Consider the following 26996-nt stretch of genomic DNA (forward strand, 5'->3'; position numbering starts at 1 on the left):
TGTTTTCTCTCCATCCCTCTAAATATCTGAGCAATTAGTCGGATTTGATGAGGTTTATCTTGTGGTGAATGTGTGTCATTAGGCTGCCTGTCTGCCTGCTGAGGCCGGCTGCTGCTGCTGCTCGCTCGCTCGGCGCGTGGAAAAACAAACGGGCTATATAACATTCAGGTTGTCTGAACTTACACCTGGCTATGCATCAAAACTTAAGGCTTCACCACAGAATATACAGGCAAGCATACTCCTCACCGTTCGGGCAAAATTCTTTTTAAAACCACTAGTGTTCGCTAACTGTTCATTTATGGAGACCAGAGGTAGCACAGTAGGCTACATGGAAGGTAGGCTAAAGTCAACAGGATAAAAACGTGTCGACATCGGTGTTGTTTACGCTGGGGTCATGTCCACGCCACTTTTTAAAATGGCCGATTTTGTCCTCACCACTTTTTGAAAGCATTTGTTTAAAAACGTTTTCAAAAGCTTTCAGCAAGAAATGTTCAATAATAAACGAAGACGCTTTGAAAAACGTTAATTTGCACTTATTTATTTCACTTTAAAAAAAGCAAAGCTACTGACAATAAAATGACCCAAAACGTGCAGCACCAGTCAGTCACTTTAACAAGTTTTACGTTCTCTTATATTTTTAGATTTTCATTTGTCTCCTGCTGCCCAGTCGCTTTGACATAAATAAAAAACATTTCCACCATAAATTGATGCAGGAAAAGAAGAAATTGGTGCAGAAAATTTCACCAGAATGCAGGAAAATTAAATGTTTAATGTTCAAAATTTACTACTCACTCCAGCGTAGAAGATTTCAACAAAGTAGTGTTAAATATCGTCACATCTTGTTCTCACGACACCAATATCGAACATGATCTCCTCTCGTGAGCTCAGTGTGTTGTCACCTCTGCTTTTCTACACAAAGGGACGCCCCTGCGCGTTGCGTTGCAAGTCATCTATACAAACATGCTTAAACAGATTCCTCTTTCAGTGTCTGTGTGTTTATCTGCCAGCGTTTTTACCCCTGAGCAGTTTGCGTGCCTGAATGTGGCCAGTCCTGACAACGGGCCCGCCTCCTAGCGCTGTGACGTTGTTTTACCGTCTCCAACTTCTTCTAGTTTCTTTTAATCGATGGAGGTCTAAAACCTCCCCGGATCCATGGGCGTAAATAAGTCGGGCCCCATATTAACAAAGTAGTCACCGCACACACCGTCCTGCCGTTGAAACTTTCCGGCCGTGAATATAAATCGGTTGTATCTGTATCGGTGGGGTGACAGCTGTTAGAGAAGAGAACATACATGAAGTAAAAACTAAATAAAGAAAACCCCCTCGCCCTCGCTTTCCGTCTCGCTCGCCGTCAGATGGAAAGGTGGTCGCCTCATTAATCAGCTCCAATCCTCTCCAACCAAAACTCATTTCTTTATTTACTCAGAGCGGCGTGTGGCGCTGCACAGTAGGCCGCTGCGCTCATGTCATATTATCCACTTGTCAAACCCAGTTAGCCTCCAGCGCTGCAAACACACAGAGACGTCTTAAAACTGGAGAGCGCTGGTGGCGACCTCGACCTGCTGCTGAAATAACAAGGCTCGTGTGTGTGCTGCTGCTGAACGGCTGTGTAGCGCTCTGTAGGCGGCGGAAAGCTGAAGGTCGAGCTGCAGCAGAAACATCATCACTGTGAGCTCGTGTAAAAGCTGGAGTGTGAAAACCTCCGACATCAGAAGCCCAAACTGAAAACATCTTTACATACATAAGCAGCGTGCTCATATTTATTATAAATGTTATCAAAAAGAGATTACAGTAGACTAAACATGTGTGATTTATCAAAGAGAGAGTTCAGGGCCACAGTAGTTTTGGGGAATTGTACTGTTTTTCCCACTTTGCCAGAGTCAGAAACCAATAAACCAAAAAAAAATGTTTTTAGTGTAGTCTGACGTTATGTCAAACAAATATTAAACTATCTTGGCTCAACTGTTGAGTGTCTGTTGGACCAAATAACAAAACTATGGTCCACAGGCGTCCAGGAATTGAGCGAAACTATGCAAGTAAACTCAGATGGGGGAGGGGCCGCCTTTTCCCAAGCTTTGGCTGACGGGAGGCCGACAGTCTCAGACTTTGACAAACCTTTTATTCTCAACGTCTACATGGTTTTATTTACCATTTATTTACCGGTTGGATGTATTTCTTTACTAATTTGTCTGTTTGCCTGGTTTTGTTTGAATCGGTTTCACGATGTGTTGGGATGTTGATGTGTGATCGGACCGAAGGAGGAATATTGTCTGGTTTTATTAAACTAATCCTGACACATGAAATGAAGTGAGACGTCTTCATTGAGTACCACGAATGCAAAGCTGCGTGATGTGGTTCAGACCTTTGGTGAAACCTACAGCCTCACAGTGTTAGTCTGGTTTCTGATCCGGTCCTCAGGTGCAGAACATGCACAACTCCTCCGCCATCCCTCCATCACGCTGTCTTGTCTGTAACGGCGTGCGGTAGACGTGTTTCCGCTGGCCGCCGGGCAGAACAGTCACCGACATGTTTGTGAGCGGCTCCACGTCTGCCGTCTGTTTACAGGCCGGTTATTATGTGACGCTTAATTAGAGTTAAAAAGGGGCCCTGTGGTCTGGAGATTGGCATCGCTGAGCGGCCGGACGGAGAGAGACGGAGGACGGGAGGGAAAAGAGATAGACAGCCGAACGAGTGAAGGAGATAAGATATCGGTCAGTCAGACCGGCAGCACGGGAGAGTGACTCGACCCGGGTGACCTCAGAAACAAACAAACGCTCTCACACACACTGTTTCTCAATCTCTGTCCACAGAGTCTGACATTATTAAGACTTCAAGGAATTTCTGGAAAGTTTTGGATAGTTTGCAGAGTGAAGGCAGAAACACGGGTTTGGTTAAAACCACTTTCAGTCCAGTTCATTGAGAAGAAGGAACGTTGGTCAGGGTCTGTTTTTATCAAGCTTCTCAGAACTCTTTTCCTTTTATTAAATGTGTTAAAGCTGAGAGTCTCTCTTCCTCCCCCAGTGTGCTAAAAGCCGGTGTTCTGTCGATATGTGCTACTTAGTGATTCTGTGCATGAACTACAAGCGTGGTCTGTTTCCTCGCCCATAAATCTGTGCAAACTTGCTGTTGGTCCTGCCGTCGAGACAGAGGCTGATCGTCGCAATATCTTAAAAAAAAAAAAAACAATCATTATTACACTAACCCTGGTATCCTAAATAAAGAGAAAATAGTATTTCAACATGCTCCCTATCTCCCTACAGTACAGTGGTGCGATTTAAAATCATTCTGTAGTGGGAGCATTATTTGATAGGGGATATTAAATATAATTAAATGATGATGTTACAATAGAGAAGGCTGAGAGTTATACCTTTATGGGATTGGAAATGGGAACACATGAGGCAGTATATTTCGATCGGGCGGAGCGAATCGATGCTTTCAACTTGCGCTACGGCAGCATTTCTCAACAAGGCGGCATATATCATCAGAACACCTGCTTCCCAGAAGTAGAAGGCGGTATGGGCAGGTCAGATAACAGCCCACCGGTTTAAGATTTGTAATTAAGAAACTTAAACTTAATTTTATCTGTAATGTGTATATCATAAAGTCTTCTCCTGATAGGATGATAGCAGTAGGCGGCTCGAGCAGGCCTGTGTTTCTGGGTTTTTTATTCAATTCAATTCATTTTTATTTATATAGCGCCAAATCACAACACCAGCTAAAGCAAAAGGACAGGTGTAGACCGTTCTGTGTGATAATATTTACAGAAACCCAACAATTCCCATATGAAAGCCGTTCTGTATCGGATTATGCTCACGCTTGAGTTCGAGCACCCGTACGAGAACACAGCTGGTTGTAATTTTAAAACCGCACCACTAGTGGCCGCTGAAAACTACATGTTACCCCTTTAAGATTTAGACCTACTTTTAACTTAGAGGTTCAGTGAGTGAATTTTAGTGGCATCTAGTGGTGAGGGCTGTGAATTGCACTGTTTACTCGCTGCTCAGCCCTCCCTTTCCAAGTGCGCAGGACAAGCTACGGAGGTCGACCCACTCTGTTAGCTCTAAATAATTTCACTTGTTTTCTTCTAATAAACCAGACGACTTTTTTTCAGTTTGTCTGTTTGGGCTACTATAAAAACATGGCGGCATCCATGTGAGAGGAGTGTACGTAGATATAAATGTCTCATTCTAAGGTAATAAAAACATAACGGTTCATTGTGTAAGGTCTTTATACACCACTGAGAACACAGAATTGTTATACACTGAAACTGAAAGTCAATTCTCAGCAGGTTGATATATCTGCTGAATAATCAGTCTGCTGACAGCAAGTTAGCCAAACCTCGTTTTCAAATCTTTCAGTTCTTCTTCTCCTTCTTCTTCTTCTCTCGTCTTCAGACCCCTCGAAGCTCCAGAACCAGAGCAGGAAGCAGTCCGTCTCCAGGAGTCTGAAGCACCTTTTCAACTCCTCCAACAAGTTTGTGAAAACGCTGAAAAGGTTTGTCGAATGGAAACAGACGCCGACACAGATTTAGTCCGGAACTGAGGTTGAGGTTAAGATTGTAAAAACTCCTCAGTCAGTAAATATTATTGAAATGTGTTAATAAATTGCAGAAACAATTCTGTGTGACCCATCAGCAAATCAAAGTAAAGCTTATTTTGGGCCGTCACCTGTCTCTGCAGAGGGATCTACCTGGCTGCTGTGTTCTACCATAAGGACAGTTTACTGGTGACAGCGGAGGACCAGATCCCCATCGTGGAGGTGGACGACTCCTACAGCAGCTCCCTCATGCAGGACTTCCTGTGGTTCACTAAGGTACTGCCTCCTGAAACATGCTGGTGGAGCGCCGCGCAGCTTTACTTCATGTAGCAGAGTGACAGGATGTGAAAAAGTGGTCCTTGTACTACTAACAGTACAACTACTACTCAGACTGCCTTGTTGGGGGGTTGGGTCAGGACCAGACCAGATCTTTTATACAGATTCTTAATATGTGCTAGTTTGGGAATTTAGAAAGAAAGAAGACGTCGTGGCATTCTTCCACGGGAAGAACCACCTGAAGCACTTACTTTTCTATCCAGGCCCCAGGACAGAAGACAAAGGGATAGTTGTGGATTTTTTGATGTGGGGCTGAATGAGGTACTTATACGCAGTCAGTGTATTACCTGCAGTAGACGGCGGTCAGCGTGTCCTCTGTTTGGAGAAGCAGAGAGTTGTACCTGCACAGAAGCTAAGCAACGTGCTTCTGCAACCCGTTGTCACTCCCAACTCGTCACATATGGACACAAGACCCGTTGGCGTCAGTGTGTTACTCACTGGGGAGCCCCGTGGTGTCGTGGTTTAATGCAGTGGGGAAGCCCTGTAGCTAAACACGCTAAAGGTAGGTGTAGGACAGGAGTCTGGCATCTGGCCAAATTTTTTTCAAGCCGTGACATGGTGAGCCAAAACGTAGTCAAATTATTTTAAATCCTTGTGGACTTGTGTGCACGTTTAGCTCAGTCAGTGAGCGGGACTCCCGTTGGGAGGGTTGTATGATCGATCCCAACATACTGCAGGTATTTTTTTTTTCTTCCTTGTTAAACAGATTGATTAAAGGATGCTTCATAAACTTTATTTTCATTTCCCTGAGGAGATTCAGGGGAATCCAATCACACGTTTACTGACGGCTTTTTCAGAGGTGTGTCAAGCAAACCAGAGACTCTTTTAAATGTCCTTCAGAACTCTTCAAAGTAAAAGCTCTCAATAAACTTGACATAAAGCATTGCTGCAAAAAACATTCTCACGCTTTTATTTTGGAGGCACAAATGCATGATTATGTAAGTAACTGTAGCTGTCATGCACCAGCCGCTATCAATTTATTTATTTTTTATTTTTCTGCTATCAAAGCAATCTGGTCGCGGGCCGCCTATTACTGACCACTGGTGTAGGATATTTAATAGAAAAGTCCGAGTAAGGAGGTGGTTGGGTGGACAGAGGGCCAGAAACTGGACTTTCAAGGAGGCCGGTGTTCATTTCCTGTGTGAAACAAAAAGTCAGCATTCAATGTTTTTATTTAAGTTCTGTAGGTTAGGCAAGTGACGTTACTTAATTTACGCAAGTTAAGTGACATAAGCTACATAGTTGTTTCAACCCAAACCATGATTTTCCTAAACCTAACCAAATTGTGACGTTTCACAACATTACCAAGTTTTATTTTGAAAGTCTAACCGGCTGTTACAGATTTATTGTTGCTAACTTGACCGCATGTTGAAAAGTGACGCCAAAGGGTCTTGACCAAACGTCTGTCTGTGACGAGTTAGGAGTGAGAACGTGTTGACGGCTGAAAGGAGGGCCACCAAAAAATCTACATCAGTTCAAGTCCACGCTCGGGCTCCATATACCATTTATACAGTATGCAGTCAAACCTGGAGCCTCCCCTGCGAGCTCAGGACTGGACAGCTGCTGTCCGTTTCTGCACCTGCTCAATAAACCAGGTGTAAATCACCCAGGTTGTATCGGGTGGAAGGTGACCTGTGATCGTCTGAGAGCTGCAGTCTTCTGGGAGCTTGTTCTCCTCAGCTGTGTTTAAATCTGTGCCTCTGATCGAGGATCGATCGTTTGTCTGTGTCTCTGCAGCTGTCCTGTATGTGGGAGGACGTGCGGTGGCTGAGACAGAGCATGTCGGTGTCCATGTCGTCGTCCTCCACCCTGCAGGCCCGGCACAAGATGCTGACGGCCGCCAGCCAGCTGCAGGTCAGGACCCCGAAAACACCACAACACATGAAACTGACCTGACGGTGCAGCTTTTAAACTCACACTGAGTGAAGTGAAGCTTTGACACGTTTATTCAAGTTGCAGTTTTAAAGTTAGTTATTTTTCTAAATTGAATTCATATTTCAGAATTTTTTTGTAACTTTTGTATACCTTACAGTAGTAATGCTGTACTTCCTGTCAAGAAACTATGTACCAAACCTTTTTGTTTTTGTTGCAGAGACAAGTTAATATATTCAAATAAAGGAGAACACACTATGTTCACCTAAATGCACTAATCAGTAATTGAATACACTCAAATTAATTTTGGTATTAAATCAATATATGTGTGTGTGTATGTGTATATATATATATATATATATATATACACATATGAAAAATCAAAAAACAAACTACCGCACACTGATCTGACTTCACCTTTATTTTATATATATATTTATTTTTATAGATAAGATACTAATGAGTTCCTGTTATGTTGTAATTCTTGTGACTGATGTATGTTTAAAATATATATATATATATATAGTGATGTTTGTTGATTATCACATTCTTGTCGTTTATATTATAATACTTTGTATAAGATGTTGATTTTATAGATGTATAATTGGTGTGAAACCTGCATAATTTAGTTTGTAAAGTCACTCAAGTGCTAATTTTTGCACCTTCTACCTGTGGAGTGTTGGCATGTGATTAAATCACTTGATAACCAACGCTGTGTCAACGTAGTACTTGTAGACTTTACTTCAGTGACAGTACTAATATCACAGTTGCTACTACTACAAGTCTTTGATTTAAAATACAGAAGTTTTAGCATCAAGGTATACTTACGTACTTTTATACTAAGTAAAAGTACTCGTGCAGAATGATACAAGTGTAAAAAGTGCAGTATTTAGTTTATTAGTATTGAAATACTCCGTCAGTCAGCCGCCACAGAAGGTTTGGAGGTTTTAAATCTTGAAGTGATTAAAAATAAAATAAAAGTACGTCCGGCAGAGCCTTCTGGGAACTCACAACCTGGGCCGGGTCCACTACGAGCCCATCAAGGACCGCCACGGCAACGTGCTGCTGGTGACCATCCACGACACGGAGAGCCAGCACTCGCTGTTCAGCGGGAAGTGGATGCAGGTGACCAAACTGCAGAGCCAGAGGAAGTCTCTGTCCACGCCCGAGGAGCCGTACGCCCTCGACATCCTCATCATCACCATCCAGGTGAGGAAGGCCACCTGAGTCGGTCTGAGTGGCGTCTCTGAAACCAGGTTGTTCCTCTGTAAAACTCTCTTTCTCTCTGTCTTTGGCCTCCAGGACATTTTGGCGTACCAGCGGCGCAGCACTCACCGGCTGGCCCCGGGTCTCTACCTGGGCTTCCTGAAGCTCAGCAGCTCTGTAGACCAGATCAAAGTCCTGGTGTCCCAGCGGACCCCCAACATGCTCTGTCACTCCCGCATACGAGACAACGCCAACGTCTCCAGGTACATCGCGCACACAGAGTTTGTTCTGAGAGCACAAAAACAGAAAGAACACGATTTAACCCTGAAGGTTTGCGCTCAATGCCACCACCTAATAATAATCATTATATTCACTAAGCTTAATAAAGCACACAAACAATGGGTTCAATTGGCAGAAAGAGAGTCGTGACGGAGAGAAGAAACCAATGTTCCCAACCCGAGGCCTCAGAGAACAGTCGCTTTCTATCTGACCTCAAATCAAAACGCACAGTTACAGAATGCAATGTTCACACAGGTTAGCAGATTTTTCTTCTCTCTGGAAATGCGAACATGTTTCTGTCTTTGAAGCAACGTGTTGGGACGGACACATGTAGAAATAAACAGCTGTTTCAACAGGAACAACTAGGGAAGCACCGAAATGAAAGTTCTTAGCTGAAGCCGAATATAATGAAAACTTTCCAGAACACCGAACAAGGTTTTCAAATTTTGTTCCATTTATTTTTCCTTTTTTCCCCCCATTGCATAAATTAAACAGTCAAAATGAGCTTTTTCCTCAGTGTTTCCACAGGATGAGGAGAGACTATGGTGGGGGGTCCGGGGCCCGAGAGGCTCCGGTAAAGTAAACTTGTGTCCATTTACTTTTAATGGACACATGTAATATATTTTATACTTTCTGTGAATATAATCCAGTTAATCTTATTTCCATCCTGTACAGACGCCTTATTTTGAAAACCGGACGTTGTCACATGTGTTTCCTCCTCGCGCTAAATCCATCCAGTCCGACCCGGTTTGATAAAGAATGTTGTAACATGAAGACTTCACAGCCTCTCTTCATACTAAAGAGACAAACTGACAGGATAAAGTCTCTAACCTGCCCGTCAGCTCGCTCTGGGCCGCTTCACTTACCGTAAAGGCTGGAATACGTGTGCACTCCAAGTGTAGGCTCGGCTAGCTTCATCTCCTTCTCACAGACGAGTGACAGAAACACTCAAAGTGGTTCTTTTCAGCCACAGATGGAGCGGATGTGCTGGAGACAGTTCAGCAGAACAGCGTCTGCAAACGGCGACACTTTAAAATGCTTCCACACAGCCGACATGGCAACGTGACTGTTGCACCGAAAGTTTGTTTTTGCTATTTTCGGCCAAACATTCGGTGCATCCCCAGGAACAACCACCTGTGTCTTCTTCTACTCTCCTCCACACAGAGAACTCCCTCTGAGACAAACAACTTTCAGATGTAACTTGAAGCCTGTGGAATGAGAGCTGTTTGCACCTGTCAGATGTTGTCATTCATCTGCTGTATTACGTTACACAACCACTACACAGTGTGTGTGTGTGTGTGTGTGTGTGTGTGTGTGTGTCTTTGTGTTTGATCCAATCTGATTGGCTGTGAGCTCTGGGCAGGTACAAGTATTTCTGCGCTTTGGCCTCCGTTGCAGGAATTTCTGGATGCCGAGCGGCTCGCAGAGATTGGAAACTGTGAAGTGAGAAACAAAAAGTGTGTGTGTTTAGAACGACAGGCAAAATGAATCCGTGGTGTGAGTCGTTGTCGTGTAAATGAGGCGGTAGTTGATTTGTTTGTTGGTTCTGGTTGGAGGCGATGACTCAGACACAGAGAGGCCTTTTTAACGCACACTCGCTCAAAGGGGGGGGTGATTTAATCTGCACATACTCAGTGTTTCAGATTGTTAGAAGGGAGAGAAAAGGAACCAAACCTCTGGTTTTATTTCACCTTTTCTTCCCACGTAAATGATGCCACCTGTAGAGTAACTTCTGTTCTTTAAACACTTAACATTTCCAGCATGAAGGCCTCAGGACTGTCTGCCCTGTGTTACAGAAGATTTGGAGGACAAAAACCCCCCAAAAGGTTTCCTCCTCAGCAGACAACAGGACGCTTCCTTGCTGTTAAACATGCTGATAAATGACCTGTGTTTGGTTCAGGGAGGAGTGGGACTGGATCCGCTCGCTGTCGGCTGCCGGAGAAAAGGACCGCACCGGGGAGGACAGCGAGGAGGCGGAGCCCAGGCCTGAAAGCCACGCCCCTTTGCTGTACTACGAGCTGCAGACGGCGATCAAGTCTCTGCTGAAACACATCAACCTACCTCTGCACCAGGTACACACACACAGGGTTAAACACAAGCAGCTGCGGCGTCTTCAGGCTTCGCTGATGTCACCAACATTTATCACAGACGCCAAAATGATGATTTTGCTTCAGTGTGGCAGTTTAAACTAATACTTAAACTAATATTGCCATAAATTTTAATTTTATGTACTTTCATAAAATGTTGAATAATATTTATAAACATTATTTGTCTATTTTATACAGAGTCCGTTAAGTAGAGTAAATTTCATCTGTTTTAAAGTAAAGTTCTCTCTAAACTCTCCATATTGAATCATATATTGTTTGAAAGTTTTCTAAAGCACAATGTCAGCTAGTTCATATATCAGATATCTATAAGAGACGTGTTCATATTACAGTAATGTGTACGTTAAGTGTGTTTCTAATGCGCTAGCTAATCTTTAACAGCCACAAAATAACATTTTTTCTGCACGCCAAGTCATTTCCTCAACCTTATTCCCTTGATCTCTTATTATTCTCAGTTTTTGTGGCATTTTATTTGTAAATATGTAAGGAAAAAAAGGCTCTGTGACATATGAGCGGTTTATTTTGAATAAATCCATTAAAACAAACGTATTTGTTAACTGTTCTGTAGATGTCTAAACATTTGGTATATTTTCACTATAAAACCAAGAAGAATCCATCTGTCTCTTATCAGTGTGCTGGAAAATGGATTTCTGTGATATGCAAATCAGCGCATACTTAATGATGAAATACCCAATTTACATATTACAAAATAAAAAACTTCTGTTTATGTTTAGTTTAGCTTGTTAGTTTCATTGAGATATGAGTAAAGTTGGTTTAGATCCACCAGACTGCACACAGATTAACCCTCTGAGCAAGTTCACGTTAAAAATCAGACTTGTTTCTTAAATCGACTCATTTTCCTGTGGAGTTTGGTGCTGAGCCAGTTTGAAGTGTGCTTGTTTCGTGCTCAAACCTGCTAGTTTGTCTGGTTTTATCCAGGTTTAGTGTTCAGTTGTTCCTCCATCAGCATCTGGAGATTGAGACGTGTTACTTACAAAAAGCCGATCACACGTTATGGTTCGGACCTGGTTCTTGGTTTGGGCTGTGGGAAGGCATGCAGTGTGTGTGTGGTTAAGGTTAATGTGTGTGTGTGTGTGCAGGCCCGTCACTTCCGTCTCTACAGTCAGGAGGTGGTGGAGCTCGGTCACGGCGTCTCCTTCCTGCTGCTGCTGCCGGCGGCCGACAACGTTTGCTCCGCCCCCGGACAGTCCAACCCCTACAGCCCCCTGTCAGGATTCCTCCACCTGCCCCTGCAGATGTTCGAACTCGGTAACAACACACACACACACGCTTACAAATCCACCTTTCATGTGTTATTTGTCTTTGAAGTCCGATAAATAAAACTGTTTAGGACCACATGTTTGTGCACATTCTCACCTGCAGGGGGCGGGCTGTTCATGCGTGGACGTGTTTACTGTAAACACTCTTTGATTATGTAATTTATTTGTCCAAAAGGACGTTTGGAGCCTTTAAGGCGAGACGCTGCAGGTGAACAGGGTAAAAAATGACACCATTAAACCTTCCTAGTTGATTACTAACATTAGGACAGTATTTATTTTGTATTACAGGTTTTCTCAAATATTATGATTAACTATGCAAATGAGGCAGTGTCTAATAAAATATGCGCTTATTTGCATCTATTTAGAACTAAAATCTGAATGAAGTCAGGTTCAAAATTATTGTTTTGTTGACAACGTTAGACTCAAATGTTTTCACAGGGGATTTTGGATATCTCTTTTTATTATTTCATAAATCAGAAAATACTGAATAAACAAAAATCAGCTTTCAACCTGTTTTTGGAAATAAAATGTTGTGTGGCTGTGAATGATATGGAAACAAACCCCTTCAGAACAGAGTCAGGAATGAAACTGGAAGCTTTGGTGTCGGCAAGGCCCCGTGTCCACCAAAGCGTTTTTTCCCAGCTGAAAACGCCCAGCAGGGAGCGCCAGCGGCCGTTTTTACCTCCTGCTTTGGTTGCTATGATACATTTGTTGCAAGTAGTTCTACTTAACTTTACTGGATGTAAAAATGTCAGCACAGAGTAGAGTCCTCGCTCTGCGTGAAGAGGAGGCTGAAGCAGGTAGAGAGGGAGGACGGACTCACCGTATGTGGGTTCATGACATGTTTTGGGCGAGGAATCATCTGGGTGAGTACCACCGCTTGGTCCGAGAGCTGAGGTTGGACGAAGCCCGGTTCCCGGATAGTAACCGTTGCTACGGTGTGGTATTTGTCCCGCCCCTCCTCTACTGTGATTGGACTGCTGGGTAAAAAGTGACAATGACTGCAGAGTTTTTACCAAAGTTGAAAACTTTTCAACGCTCAGCGCCTCGTCACGCTGCTGCTGTTTTTACCATGTTGTAAAAACGCGGCGCTCCCATTGCAATGAATTGAAAAAAGACACTTCGGTGGACACGGGGCCTCAGAGCAAAGAGTCAAATCACGTGACGCATCTAAACCAATCACGTTGTCAGAAATCCACACTAGCCAATCAGATTTCACGCGCAGCTTAAATCCGCCTTTGTACTTTCACGATCGGTTGTTGGTACAAAGGAAATGACCATATTTGCTAACTTTTAGGAGAAATCTACAGACGCAGAGGGACAAACTGCCGGAAAATAAACAACTAAATGTGGATTTAGAAAGTTTTCTTTTCTACTGGTCTGAGAGACAGTTTAGCCCAAAACCCCCAAATTAGCCAGAGCATGATAAAACCACGTTGCTGCCTGCACACTGTCATCCGCTGCAGGGCAGGAGCTTCACGCAGCCTGAACCTCTGGAATCTTCTGTCATGTTTACATGTAATGACATCTAAAGTCGAGCAGCGTCTGCAGCTAGACAGGGTTTCTAACCAGCATGTCACATGTGAGAGACAGCAGAGCGTCCTCACGTTTAAAATAACCCCATCCAAAGTGCGACAAAACTGAAGCTGACGCAGAGTCAGATGTAGAAGTCTGAATACGTTTGTCTCCACCGCTGACTTCTTCTTAACAACACGTTCGCTCTGTGAAACAAAGCTCGGACACAGTTAAATTAGTGAGCTGCTGCTCAAAGATCGGAGTCTCGAGATGGGCAGGCAGCAGCGATTTAGCGTTGTACCGGACCGCCGTGGTTCAGAGGGAGCTGAGCGTTCCAGCCTTCAGCTGTAGTCGTGAGCCGTGGGACCGAAAGAAGCAGATCTCACATACGAGCAGCCCAGTTTCCTCAGACGGCCGCAGGGAGCTCGGAGTAGAAAGCAGCCAGCTGAGGCGGTTCGACTTCAGATCAGGATCCTCGTCTGGAGGTTTCCCAGAGCTCGGGTCCGCTCAGGCCGGAGTGTGTTGAGGTGGATCAGCAGGGACAGACTGAGCTGTGTTAACAAACACACCTCCGGCTGCAGGGAGAAGCACTAAATCAGTCTGCAGGCTCCAGCAGGACGGCCTCTCTGCTGACCCCCCCACACACTAACACAACAGAGTGTGTCACTAACACCCAAACACAGTGCACAATCCCCTCTCTTTGTACCGACCTCCTCCAGCGGGAAGACGCAGGTCGCTCGGCTCTCAGTGCGCGACGTGTTCCTGTGACGACCACTTATTGTTTAGAAGTACAGAACCTAGTAAATGGTGTTTTTTTTCAATCCACAAACTGGTGGAGAGTGCTGCTCTCAGATCAGTTTCTCCTGCGTCCCTGCTGAGTCCTGGTCCAGCCGTCCCTCCTCTGTGTGTCTCTGTTTGGACTGTGGCTTCTTTTCACCTCGATGAGAAATTAATTCATTTGAATTCAGTGATAAACTCCTGGACTTTCAGCACATTCAGAGTCTCTCCCGCAGATCTGTGTTCTCTCACTCCCCTACAAACAACTGATTTATTGTATTTATGTTCTTTTGTTTAGTGACCGTCTTCTTCTTCTTCTTCTTCTTCTCTTCCTCCTCGTTTATCTCTCTGCTCCTTCTGTCTTTAGTTCACTTCTGCACCTACAAAGAGAAGTTCATCAGCCTGTACTGCCGCCTGTCCTCCGTCCTGGACCTGGACGCCCTCATTACCCAGCAGGCACTGCGAGAGGCCATCACTGACAGCGAGGTGGCCACGGCGAAACAGAGGCACCAGCTCATACTGGACTACATCCAGGTGAGAGACGAACACGCAGGTGAAGGCCGACACTCGACTTTTCTAACCAAAGCGTTCGCTTTACCACAGAGAGATTTAGCCATGTTCGGTAAAGCTGCTCCCGTCGTCGTCTGCCGGTCTTTAAATGGTTTGATCTGCGGCCCCTAAAAAGGCAGATCACATGATGCAATACTCCCATAATTGTCCCATAATGGTTTCACTAACGTTCAAAGAGAGCTAGCACTGAGGGCCGTTTAGCAGCTCAGGGGCCACTCAGCTGTCGGCCCCTCTCTGCAGAGTTTATCATCGACTGTTACAGTAAATGAATAAAGTCGCTGTTTGTTCTCTTTTCGTAGTTTAATCCACAGGAAAGATTTATTTATTTGATGAATAAGCAGCGGCCGCTGTGCTTTGAGCCTCTGTCAATTCATGATACTTTATCGTCTCTGTTTTTTTAATTATTAAATAAATATATAATGCGAGTACTTCCCTCCTTCACAATAAGATAACGGGCTTTAAGGCTTTAAGCTTTGCAGTGAGGACGCAGAAAGTATTCTCTCTCGGAGCTGCTGCTGCTGCTGCTGCTGTCCACGGTGTCCACAGGAAAGGAATTTCCCATGTTTTTGGTATTACGTGACGGCCAATGAAAGTCCGAGTCCGACACGTTTTCTTCATTTGTCCTCCATCTGTCTTTTTTTTTTTGTTGGCTTATTCACCATCAAGTTGTGGCCCTTTTCACGGCGGTTTGGATTATTGAGATCGTAGAGCAGCAGTGACCGCCGCTACTGAACACGGCGAGAATACAGAGTCGCCCAGGAAATGTGCAAATCACATGCGGTTCCACTAAAAACTGGGATCAGCCCGTGTGGTTTCAGCTCCTGCACAGATTCACTCAGTCTGTGGCGGGAAATCAGACGACGAGAGGCGGTCAGAGCTCATCAAGGAGGAGGCTTAATAAATCTTTTTATTTCAAAGATGAAGGCGCTGTGAAAACCGACGACTTTGGAATCCACTTTGAGACGTTTACTGATGCAGTAAAGTGTAAGGGAAAATGTGATGGTGGTGTAGTAGTAGTAGTTTTGAATTGAAAACATTCGTTGGTGCTCCCGGCTGATGTGGTCGTTGGAGTCATCTGAGGCCGAGTGCGATCGTTTGTTTAGTTTGCTGGGGAGAGATGAGAGCGCTCGGTCCCTGATCTCCTTCCGACTCTCAGATGAAATACTGTCCTCATGTTGGGGCGGGAGTTTCAGTCAGCCCTGGATCTCCTCGATGGCGTCACGCAGAGGCGATCGCTGTCGGGACCTGATGCAGCGAGGCCTGTTGGAAGTGACGCTGAGCAGAGAGAGCTGCTGCAGCTGCAGCTCGTCCTTGGAAAGTGTCTCAGTCTGTCGGAGCTCATGAAGCTGCTGTCAGTCTGATCAGCTGCAGATGGAAAGATGGAAATTCCTTATATCTTGTTCAGAGAGGAAAAGGCGGCGTGGCGAGGCTCCCCGCCACGCCGCCTTTTCCCCTGAAGTCACAGTCTGAAAGGGAAGCTGACTCTGTTGTTGCTGAAAAAGCTGCAGCTTTCTTCAGCCTTACTCCTGAAGGTTCATCTTATTCAGTACGAAGCGATTCCTGAGACGGATTTTCATGATGTTAGCCGTGTGTTTGTTTCAAGGTCTCCGTACGATGGGTTATTTAATTAAACAGTGTTGTGAAGGCGCCACCGCTCTGTGGTGGACAGGAGGGGGAACTTCAGAGGCGGCACGAGAGCATACAAAGGCAACGGAAAGATGCGATTAGCTGCGACCACAGGCTGTACAACAGAAGCGGACATAGCGGCCGTGACGTCACCCGTCGGTTTGTGGACTGCCGTTTAAAGCCTCCAGTTTGGCATCTTGGCCGTCGCCATCTTTTATTTTTGGAACCAGACGTGAATTATCTCAATTATTGGACGAGAGGGTGGAGCTTGGAGCCAGTTAGCTTGGTTAGCAAGCTGCATCTGTAATTTACGTAAACTGTGATATTAGCTGGGATGCTACTTTTGGCTAGCGACAAACCTACTTACTGAAAAATGAGCAGCCGGCGCTGGTTAAATGTTCACAGAGCAGCAGATACGAGTCGCCTCTATCCTGTCTGACAGGTTGTCAGTCAGCTTGTAGCCCCGCCCTAAAGCCTCCCCTGCTTCCTGGTCTCTGTTCCTCTAAATGGGACCATAATTTACTAAATGAACATCATGCTGTGTTGAAGAAGACTTGAAACTAGCGACTGAGACCATAAACTCATCAGGAAAGTGTTTACTGAGGGAATAAATCAGCTGACAAGTAGAAACATTTTCTCACAGACTTCTATACAATCACACTTCTTTCTGCAGCCGCTGGAGTTTTAAGGCTGTTTTCAGCTCACTTTTCAGACCCGGATGTTCACGCTTTCGAGCAGATTTCTTTACTCTGATTAAAGCAGCTCACTTTTCTATCAGACAGAGGAAATAGAGCATCTGCTAGGGACAATTATTCTAATTTCATTGGGTTTAATAGTTTCTGGACAACAGTGGAGCTCAGAATATCACCACACTCACGTTAGTTGAATGTTTTGTATTGACAGACTTTAGACGGAGTCGATGTTTAAGCTTCACGTGTTTGTTGTTTGCTGCCCGGGAGACGAGCAGGAGTCTCCTCCATGTTTTCCTCGCTTTGTCGAGTTGGCATTCTTTCCAGCCGAGTCATCGCTGCTGTGCGTCTTCCCGCCGCGTGTGTGTGTGTTAACTGCTGCTGAAAGTTTCGTCCTGATTCATTCTCTTCACGAGCAAACGCACTCACACGTTCACCCGTGAGACTTTCACTCTCAGTGAATCGCCCAAAATACTTCAAGAGCTTCGCCGAAACTTCTCTGATGTCGATGCACAAGGCTTATTTAATGTGCAATAAATTTATAGTAATAACCAACATTACAAAGTGCTTTACTTGGGAAAAACTAAATTAAAACACTGATCAAACACTGATTAAAAGAGGAATATTAAGAAATAAAACACATGAAAGATGGAGGAGCTTGGGGATAACTTTAATAAAGTCATCTAAAGGCCTGGTTCTGTTCCTCAGATTAAACACTTGAGAGCACCGTGTATCAGCAAACCTGTTGCTTCCAAATCAAAGTGTGCAAAATGACACGAACAAAGGCGACATGTTCATCAGCTTTTTGTGTGAACGGCAGTCCTAAAAACAAAGAGTATAAAAACGTTTAATCATCGAGTGAAATGACGGTTTGAGCCCGTCTGACTCTCACACAGCATTTTGACCTGTTTGTATTTGTCCTCTGTCCTCCGATAGCAACTGGACGAGATGCGGCGTGACCTCCGCTGGATCACCGACGCCCTGCAGTACGCTCGCTACAAGCAGCCCCGCGGCGGCGTACCGATCACCTGCCTGGTGGACGCCAACGCTCCCGATAGCGACTCCGGCCAGCAGAAGACGGACTCCACCTCCTCGGCCATGGACTACCTGCCCACGCCTTCGCCCTCGCCTGAACTGCGCAGACGGAAAGCCATCAGCGGTGAGTCGTCTCTCCCGAGCGCCGCTTTAACTCTGATCGCTCTGAGCAGCGTTTCACCGACACGCCGTCTGCTTTCAGACTCTCTGCTCGGGTCGGATGAAGACGGGTCCTCGGAGGTTTTCCTGCCGACGGACAGCGACTACGACTCCAGCGACGCCCTGAGCCCCCGCGAGCTGGACCTGCTCTACTCGCCGCCCCAGGATCTGTCCCAGCAGGCCGTGCACTCGCTGGGCGGCAGCGCCCCGGACGTGCTCCAGATCCACGAGCTCAGGTGATTGGTCTGTTTGTACCTGCGCCATCAAAGCTCAGAATTATTACATACGTTATACTTTTTACTCCTTGAAGAAGTAAAAATATTACTTTACTTATTTCTGGGTATTAAAAGTAGTTAGTTATGCATTTCTCAGAGCAGTTTATTTACAGGACATAAAACGTCTCTTAGCGCCGCTCTCTCAGACGCTTCACTAAATCAGATGTACAATTGTTCGTGGTTGAAAGCTTTTTGCCGACGACAGTGTTCTTTACATCTTAGACTGTGACACAGTAACGGTGACAGCTGTGGGAAGAGCGCCTCTCTCCCCCGTTCTCCATTCTTCATTTAGCTTTTTGACTTGAACAACACCTGGGGTCTCATTAATAAACGGTGCGAACGCACAAAACGGGGCTGGAAACGTGCGGACGCCACTTCCCAAGCAAAGGTTGTGATCTATAAAACCGGAGCTGACGGGAGAATGTGTGTCCTGTAAGTAAACTCTGAACCATGCGTACGCACATTAAGAGGAGAAAAGAGAAACGGCGCCTCACACGGCTGAAGGATGAAACGCTTTGACATGAATAGGCTGACTGCTGTGTAAAATAAATCCACGTCTGGCTTAAAGCCTTTCTGAATAAACATCATTTAAGATCATTTGCATGCAGCAATTTATTCTCTTCAATAAGGTGAACAGGACAAATTACATTTAAACTGATGCGTCAGTCGAGCAAACACCAGAGCAGAGTTTCATATATTGTTCTCACATGTTCGTTGCCTTATGGAGCCGAACGCTGAGCGCAAGCGTGTGGATGTGATGCGCTGCTGCTAAAAACACGTTATGGAAAATAAAACCGCTGATGTCAACACGTCATATTTCTTTAACTCGTCAGCACCTCGTTCAGACCTCTTTTCAAACGGGGGAATGCAGATCAGTACCTGGGTCGTCCCTTCTGTGTGGGCCCCTCCGGTCAGCGACGTCACTGCTCAGAGGGAGGCCCTTCCTGCAGGTCGATTATAAAGGGGCGGAGCTCCGGGGCCCCTCTCCTCCGGTGCACAAGCGTTATTGAAAGTGTGTTTTCCCCCCCGAAACAGCTTCAGCTTCACCAAAAGGAGCATCAGAGTCACTGAGTTAGACTCAGAGTCCGCCTCCTTTTCTTCCTGCAGTCAGGACGCGTTAATATTAATGAGCTTCACTGAACGTTTACAGGCAGCTGTGGGCGTTTGGAGGGCCGGACATGGAGCTCCCTCACAGGGGCCACATTTCAAGTTGATTGTGATTTATAAAGGGAACTTGCTGACAGGTGTGGGCACGCACGCCATTTTTGGCTTTTGGGCACACGGACACTTTTAGTGAGGATTCTACGCACAGTTTTATAAATGAGGCCCCAGGTCCCGCTTCTGGATTCTTAACTGCCGCTGACCTGCAGTCATGCATTCACATCAAGGACAACAAAGTAAATCGCCCTCTGGTAACGCGGCGTTGCTTGAATAAGTAACTGTAATATTATAACTGTCCTTTATACTACTGGTTAATGTTTCCACACATGTTCATTTCCTGCTGTTTGTTTTATATTTTCCTGTAAATTAAAAAATATATTTGCACGTACATTTGAATTTCCAATAAATTTTCCATTTAATGCAGGAATGATTTCTGTCAGGGCCGACTCGGTAACGCCTCGTGTGACGCCAGCTGACATTAGGAACACATCTCAGTCTCAGTCGGTCAGACAGGAAGTGTGAACGCCCCTGATGTCCCTGTAAGTCTAACGGGCCCTCCTGTTGTTTGGTCTCTCAGGTACAGCGTCTGCACGCCCAAAGACCTCCCCCTCTCTCCGGTGGACCCCCCTCTCTCCTCGCCGCTCCTCCCCCACTCCCCGTCTCTATCCAGAAACTTCCCGTTCTCCACCTCTGGTCTGCCTCGCTCTCCCTCCCTCTCCAGGACCCTCCCCACCTCCCCGTCGGGGCCCCTGTCCCCCCGATTCTCCACGGACCTGCCCCTGTCCTTCCCCCTCTCCCCGGTGCTGTCCGACACCACCAAGACCCTGGAGGGTCTCTCCCTCTCCAAGAGCCACCAAGAAGGCGCCGCTTCCCTGAGGGCCCGCGTTAACCCCCCCGCCAAACGCAAACTGCTCTCCAGGAGCCACCGCGGCCAGTACTTCAGCGGGCCGCAGCGCTGGCTCAAGGGCCACAGCGGGGAGAGTCACACCGGGTCTTTATCTGAGGGCGTCTACACCAAGCAGCTCGACCTGGACCTGCCTCTCCCCGGGGACCCGCCCTTCCTGCAGGGCCCCACCTACGTCAGCCACGCCTCCTGCGTCCTGGAGAGCCGCAAGGGCCGACACCGGGAGCCGCGACCCCACGTCCGCAGGATCTTCGTGGAGCCCTGTAAGGAGCTGTCGCCGGGCCACGAGAGGAGGGGCTGGGAGGGGGAGGAGGAGGAGGAGGAGGAGGAGGAGGGGATGAGGGAGGAGGTGAAAGCAGCAGGTGTGTCGGTGTTCGTGGCAGAGGCGGAGCCTGAAGAAGAGGAGGAGGAGCCGGAGGGAGCCGCCACCCAGGAGGTAGACTCAGACGACCAAACCAACGCCCAGGTGTCGGAGCTCCTCAGCAGCACGCTGTAGGAGGCGGCAGGTCGGTTCAGTCCACGCCGCCTGTTCATCACACGCTCTCCTCAGCAACTGCTTTTATTTTGTCCGTTTAGCGTTTAAACCGAGCCGAAGAAGGTTTGCTTCAGATCTGCTTACACGAGTTAAAGGCTGAAACTGTGAATCAGTGTTTACGTTCGGTACATTTAAGCCTCACTTACCGTAGGAAGAAGCAACAAAACAGACGCCTGTTGACAATAAAAACAACACTGATAGGATCAAAACGAATAATATAATGAGTGGAAGCAAAATTTAAATAATAATTCAATAAAAATAAGGACACGAGTAAATTATATTCAGACCTAAGTTTATAGAGTTTCCTGGTGTCTGCGCTTTTACCTTTTATATATTTAGATATTTTCATCATACAAGGATTCCAGAAGTTTTGGATCGTGTAGCATAAAACAGCCGCTCTGTGGTTTCTATGTTTCCGCGGGTCTGCTGTGATGGAACTACAGCGCTGCGTCTCTTTATTATTATATTGCTGCTGCAAGGAATTATGGGACACCTCCTTTCCCTTGGTAAAGGGTGGTGCAGTGCTCCCTCTGCTAAAGGAGGCGAGAAAAGGAAGCAGTGAAGCATCTTTCTACCATTTGAAATGATGCAAATTACAAGGTCACACAACATGTAAACCGCACTTTGGCGTTCCTAAATATTTTTTACCTAAACGAACGTCAGAGTCGAGCCTGGACACCAGCTGCTGGGTCTCACCTCGCTCTCAAATTCACATTTTCAAATTCAAATCAAAATAATGCCAAAGCCACATATAAATTACATAAGAACAATTCATTAAATAAATAAATAAAACAGTAAAAGTTGTTTGTGTGTGTCAATAAAAAATCAAATAATAATAAAAACATATAAAATTTAAATATTATGTAAAAATAAATGAAAATAAATAAATAAAACAGTAAGCGTGTTAAAAAATAAAAAAAATATTAAAAATAAAAATAAAATAAATAGATAAAACTATAAACGTGTTTGTTTTTATATTAATAGACAAAAAAAATTAAAAACTAAAAAAATCAGTATCAAATTGAAATTTAAAAAACAAAATACAAATAAAGGAACTATTACTAAAATAATAGTAAATAAAAAAATAATAAAAAATCTCTCTCTCTGTGTGTCTCTCTACCACAGTGACGATTGGCCGGCCGTGTCCTGGCGAGCAGCCCTCGCCTCTCCGTAGATTGTAAACTTCTCTAAAAGTTGCTGGTTCAACTCCGCCAAGCCTCAGAACCCATGGCACCGACTGTTACGAAGAGAACAACCAATGCAACGACAAACCAGGCACTGCTTCTCCGACCAGGAACTTTGCACACTTTGACTGAACGTCAACCAAAAAAACACTCGCTGGTGGTTTGATTGATTGATCGATTGATGGTTTGATTGATTGATTGTGGCTCCGTTTCTTTCCAGGTTTAGTTTTATCAAATTGAATGGTTGGAGGAGTTTCCTGCAGGCGGCGCCGCCTTCAGATGGATTCTCCTCTGCTTGAAGTGAATGTACAGTTCAGTCCGTTGGCGTCTCCTGTGTTTTGTTCAGCTTGGGTCTCAATGTGGTCAAACAAACCTGTGGTCTGTCTAAAGATTAAATATATATAAAAATGATTCCCCCGAGTCACTAAACCCAGACCACTCGAAACCTTAACACATGAAGTATTTTTGTAGTCTCTTTTACCCGAAGTGTTGTCAGAGCATGACGTGTTTTGTGGGTTTTTTCTCCTGGGCCGAAGCTTCGTGTCCAGTTTGTGCCTCCTCCGGGTTCTGCATGATGATGTCAGGGGTCGGCGGGGGAGGGGGGAGGGAAATCTGCACTTTGGCCCTCGGGACCCGACGGTGTTTTTGTGTCGTGCTGTCGTGTTGAGCTTCTCTTTCCGTGTTTCCTCCGAGGCTGCTGGTGTGTTTTTATCTTTTGTGTATTATTTCTTTTTTTACAACTCGCACCAAAAAAAAACCTGCACCTGTTTTCAGAGGAACGCCCGTCGGTCGGTCGGTCCGAGAGCTGTTCAGGTTCCTCAGATGTATGCACGCCGTTTTCAAAAGTGCGTTTTTAATGTTTGCACATAAAAATGATGGAATAAAAGCTAATTGAATCTATTTGATGCAGTTTGGACTTTAACTGTGGCAGCTTCTATCACTAATGACTGTAACATGTTCCAACAAAGTGTTGATGATAAAGACGTATGAAGTGTTCTGTGTCCTGGTTTTGTTCTTCTTTGAATGTGTAGCACAGATACTGCAGTACGCCCCAGTACTACAGGTACTACAACACAACTGCACTGCAGACGCCTCTTTTACGTGACGTTACAGTCGGATAATAAAACATTTATTTGCTTTTGTTTTGGACGAGAGTTAAAAGATTGATTTCAACATCAAGTATGAAGATTAGCCTAGCTTAGCATAAAGACAAACTTTGTGGTTTCAGGCGGGGCAGAGATTTATGCTAAGCTAACACACAGTCATGAGATTACTGTCCACCTCAACATTTCACTCTCACTGAGAAAGAGAATAAATAAACTGCATCCAGCAGGTTGGAAACAAACCCAGAGTTTATTATTTGGAGGTCTGAAATGTCATATTAATCAGGAAACATGTTGTTTCTCAGTTCGGGAAAGCTGAAGCTCAGGTTTAACTTTTATTGTTTATTAGGAGATAAATTAACCTTTTAGATTTTTAATTTGTGGTCGATTTATAAAAATAATGTCCAGCTTGACGTAGAGCTGAGCGATACGGCCAAAAACGTTATCACCATATAAAAATGTCATATTTGATATCGATCATTTTCAGGTTTAACGGCTGATTTTTGCTCCTGAGTGAAAGTTAATGTGGTCAGAACAAACACTGGACGCCAAACAGAGGATCACTTCACAAACCTGAGGCAGAACATACTCTTATATTTATATATTTCTTTATCTACCTACTTTCTATTATTAATTCTATTCCTTATGCCTTGAAGTGCAACTGCGACAAAAGAATTCTGAAAAATTAAGAAAAATCCAGTTCAGTAAATATCTTAATAGATAAATTAAGTGCTAAATTGTTTGTGATTCAAATAAATCAAACATTTATTGAACTTTTGTTTTATTGTTATTGAGAAAAATGATATTGTGATAATTATCAGTATTGTTTTATTGCAGCCCTACGAGTTATTTTTCCTTTTCAGACTGATTGTTGATTTATTCTGTGTCTAAAAAAAAAGCAGTAAACATTTCTTTGTTTTATTGTTTTGGGGGAAAATTATACTGCGATCATTATCATTGTTTTGTTGCTCTAGTTTGACTTAATATGCAGTTTTTACCAATTTAAATTAAATCAGTTTTCATTTGAGATTCTCACGTCGTCTCGCTGACCGCAGCAGAACTCAGACTCTGATGTTCCACCTCACTGAAATGCTGCTGACGTAGCAAATGGATCATATAAAGCATATAATAACCTCAAAATAGAGTCAGAAACGTCATCAGAATTTCAGAAACGTCATCAGAATTGGTTCCACCAGGAGTTGAAATGTGGCCATTTCCAGTTTAAATGGTCATTTTGAGTTCTGCATCCTCACTAACCTCCAAACCCACTCCAGGATTGTCCAAATCTGCCTAAATATTGTCCAGATATGTAATTATGCACACTTTATGCAAATTATGCAAATTAGCATCTGGCAGATTCTAAATGCTGGTGACCACTGCTGCACATTTCTAGACTTTAACTTTGGGGTACTCGACATTTCTGGCCTCGCCGCGTTTGTTAAAACGGTTTTCATCGCCGCGTCCTCGTCCATATGTGTGGCATTCTGGGTATGTGAGTCAAGCTCTGCCAATCAGAGGTAACGAAACACTGCTGTCAGACAATCAGAGGCAGCGATTCACATATTATATCACATCAGTGTGAGAGTCTGCTGACCATGCTGTGTACAGCGGTACTTCACATTTTATACTGCACTACGTCTCGGGGGGGAAATACTGTACTTTTAACTGCACCGCATTTATTTGTCACTTGCAATTAATCTTATTAATCCACTCAAAGTTTGAAAAAGTGGCTTCACGTTTATGAACTACAGCATTAAAGTACTTTTTTACATGTTATATAATATTCTGTGTGAAAGGAGCCAGTCTGCATAGTGAGAACTTTTACTTGTGATACATTTTGCTAATAATGCTTCACATAATGGAGTGTTTCTACTTTTCAGTGAGTAGTAGACTTTGTTATTTACTTCCATTGCTTCAGTTTATCAGTTTACAAACTGGTCGTAGCTGATTGGGTAACACCTGAGACACGCCCACCAAACGGGAGAAAACACCTCGCTGCAGAACGTTGCAAGGAAACATGTTCAATCCGAAAATGTTGCAAACCGGTTTTTCACACTTAAGGAAGGCTTTTATTGTGAAACGTTTGAGTTTCACTGCCAGCAGCTTTTAAAACGACCAATAATTTCACTAAAACCGGCATCAGTGGAAGTATGAAGGTATTTTAATGCAAGCAAAGAAAATGTTTTGAGAGCATATTTCTCACACTGCAATCAAAAATCAAGTTTGTAATTAAAAACAAACTTTTTTTGTGTCACAAAAACTTTTAGTTGCTAATTTGTCCTCTTTGATTGCAAATTGAAAAGTTTTCCTTGAGAGTCAAAGTTTCGCAGGTTAAACCGCTTTGCGAGTGAGAAAGTTTTGCAAGGGGATTGTGGGCATGCGGTCGATGCAAACCCATGATTGGTCAGTCAAACCCACCAATAGAAACTCTTATTTCAACCATTTTTGACTCACAAAACCTTTCGACTTGCAATCAAAGAGGACAAATTAGCAACTAAAAGTTTTTGTTACAAAATTGATTGCAGTGCGATAAATATTTTTTTTTTTCTTTGCTTGCATTAAAAAGATACGAAAATACCTTCATATGGATGAAACCGGATTAAGCTCTTATTTTAGAAATACTTAGACAGTTTGAGGTGACAGAGTTTGAAGGATGTCTTGAAGCAGCGTCGGCCTGCTGAGCGATGCACGACGGAACGGATGAAAGGTGGTCAAAATCTATTTAGTAGGTTAACAAATAAAACAAACAACTCGGCTCATTTACTTAGTTAAAAGTAGTAATACTGCAGTTTAAAAATAAGTCTTGCATTCAAAATCTTAAAAGCATCAAAAGAAACTTAAAGTACTAAAAGTACTCCTTATGCAGAATAATGTGTATCGTGTTACTGGATGTGTTTAATGTGTACTAATACTTCATTTATTAGTAGATTATATTTTGTGTAAATATTTAGAGTCTGCAAAGAGAAACATATCAAATAAATGTAGAGAAACAAACGCAGATAAAGTGGACAGTGAATGTATTCAGGGGGATTTGTGATTTGTTTTTATTGGCTCGTGGTCAAGCGGGTTTCTGGTTTCACTTCCTGTCAGCTGGCGTGGAGGTGTCGGAGGAATCTGACGCTCGCAGGACGCCGCGTGGGAGGGTGTGAACCGACTGGAATCTCACACCCCAGCTGGCGGGCAGCTTTCCCCCGCTGGAGCGCTCCAAGCATTCGGTCCAAACCACAGGATCGCTGCTCGCAGAGACTTGGCGCTCCGCACAACGAGTCCGTCAGTGAGAGCGCCGATCCATTTATCCAGCGGAGCCTGAGAGCCGCTCGGGGAAACTCTCAGCACACAGGAGAGAAACGTCTGAGTAATGTGACCTTCAGGAGCCGGATGATCTGTCCTGGATCGCTGACCCGAGTTAAACCTTTTAAAGTCAGCTTGTTTGCTTCAGTCTCCTCCTCGTTGCTGCTGCTGCTACACACACATTTATATTGTAACCTGAGGAGCGGTTCAGTCCAGACGCAGGACCACACACTCTGCGTTCAGACTAAACCTTTCAGAGTCTCGGGATCTCACAGAATCTCACGTGATCAAAAGTGACGTCAGACAGAAACGTCGTCAACTGGAAGACCTTGTATGTTGGTGTGACAAACAAAAAGAAGAGAATCAAACTGTGAACTCGAGGCTGAGGAGGGCGAATCAGCAGGTTTCTGCATTTCATAAAGCAGAAACACGCTGTCGTGTTTCCATCAACGTTTTTTTACGCACATTAGAAAACGTTGATGGAAACGGAAAGATTCGACTGGCTGGCAGCAGTTTGCGCGCTTGAAACATTCCTGAGGACCTCTCTCCATTTTTCTG

General features: G+C 44.5%; 1 protein-coding gene across 7 annotated transcripts in view; it reads left to right on the top strand.

The window, feature by feature from the left end:
* Positions 1-23039, top strand: part of ankfn1 (ankyrin repeat and fibronectin type III domain containing 1) — a 131033-nt gene extending 107994 nt beyond the window's left edge. For 6 of the 7 annotated variants that reach the window (XM_038735905.1, XM_038735902.1, XM_038735903.1 and 3 more), the window contains 12 exons: positions 4395-4494; positions 4680-4812; positions 6610-6726; positions 7738-7953; positions 8047-8213; positions 10130-10301; positions 11435-11603; positions 14274-14440; positions 17728-17950; positions 18029-18221; positions 19999-20831; positions 21986-23039. In XM_038735905.1, coding sequence (XP_038591833.1) covers positions 4395-4494; positions 4680-4812; positions 6610-6726; positions 7738-7953; positions 8047-8213; positions 10130-10301; positions 11435-11603; positions 14274-14440; positions 17728-17950; positions 18029-18221; positions 19999-20821 — 2480 coding nt within the window. In that variant the 3' untranslated portion in view covers positions 20822-20831; positions 21986-23039. The remainder of the gene's footprint in view (positions 1-4394; positions 4495-4679; positions 4813-6609; positions 6727-7737; positions 7954-8046; positions 8214-10129; positions 10302-11434; positions 11604-14273; positions 14441-17727; positions 17951-18028; positions 18222-19998; positions 20832-21985) is intronic. The other variant, XM_038735906.1, reaches the window with a different exon arrangement.
* The last annotated feature ends 3957 nt before the right edge of the window (positions 23040-26996 follow it).

Source organism: Micropterus salmoides, unplaced genomic scaffold (assembly GCF_014851395.1).
Source record: "Micropterus salmoides isolate LMB-PRFRI ecotype aquatic unplaced genomic scaffold, ASM1485139v1 Ms_hic_scaffold_21, whole genome shotgun sequence".
Classification (NCBI taxonomy): Eukaryota; Metazoa; Chordata; class Actinopteri; order Centrarchiformes; family Centrarchidae; genus Micropterus; species Micropterus salmoides.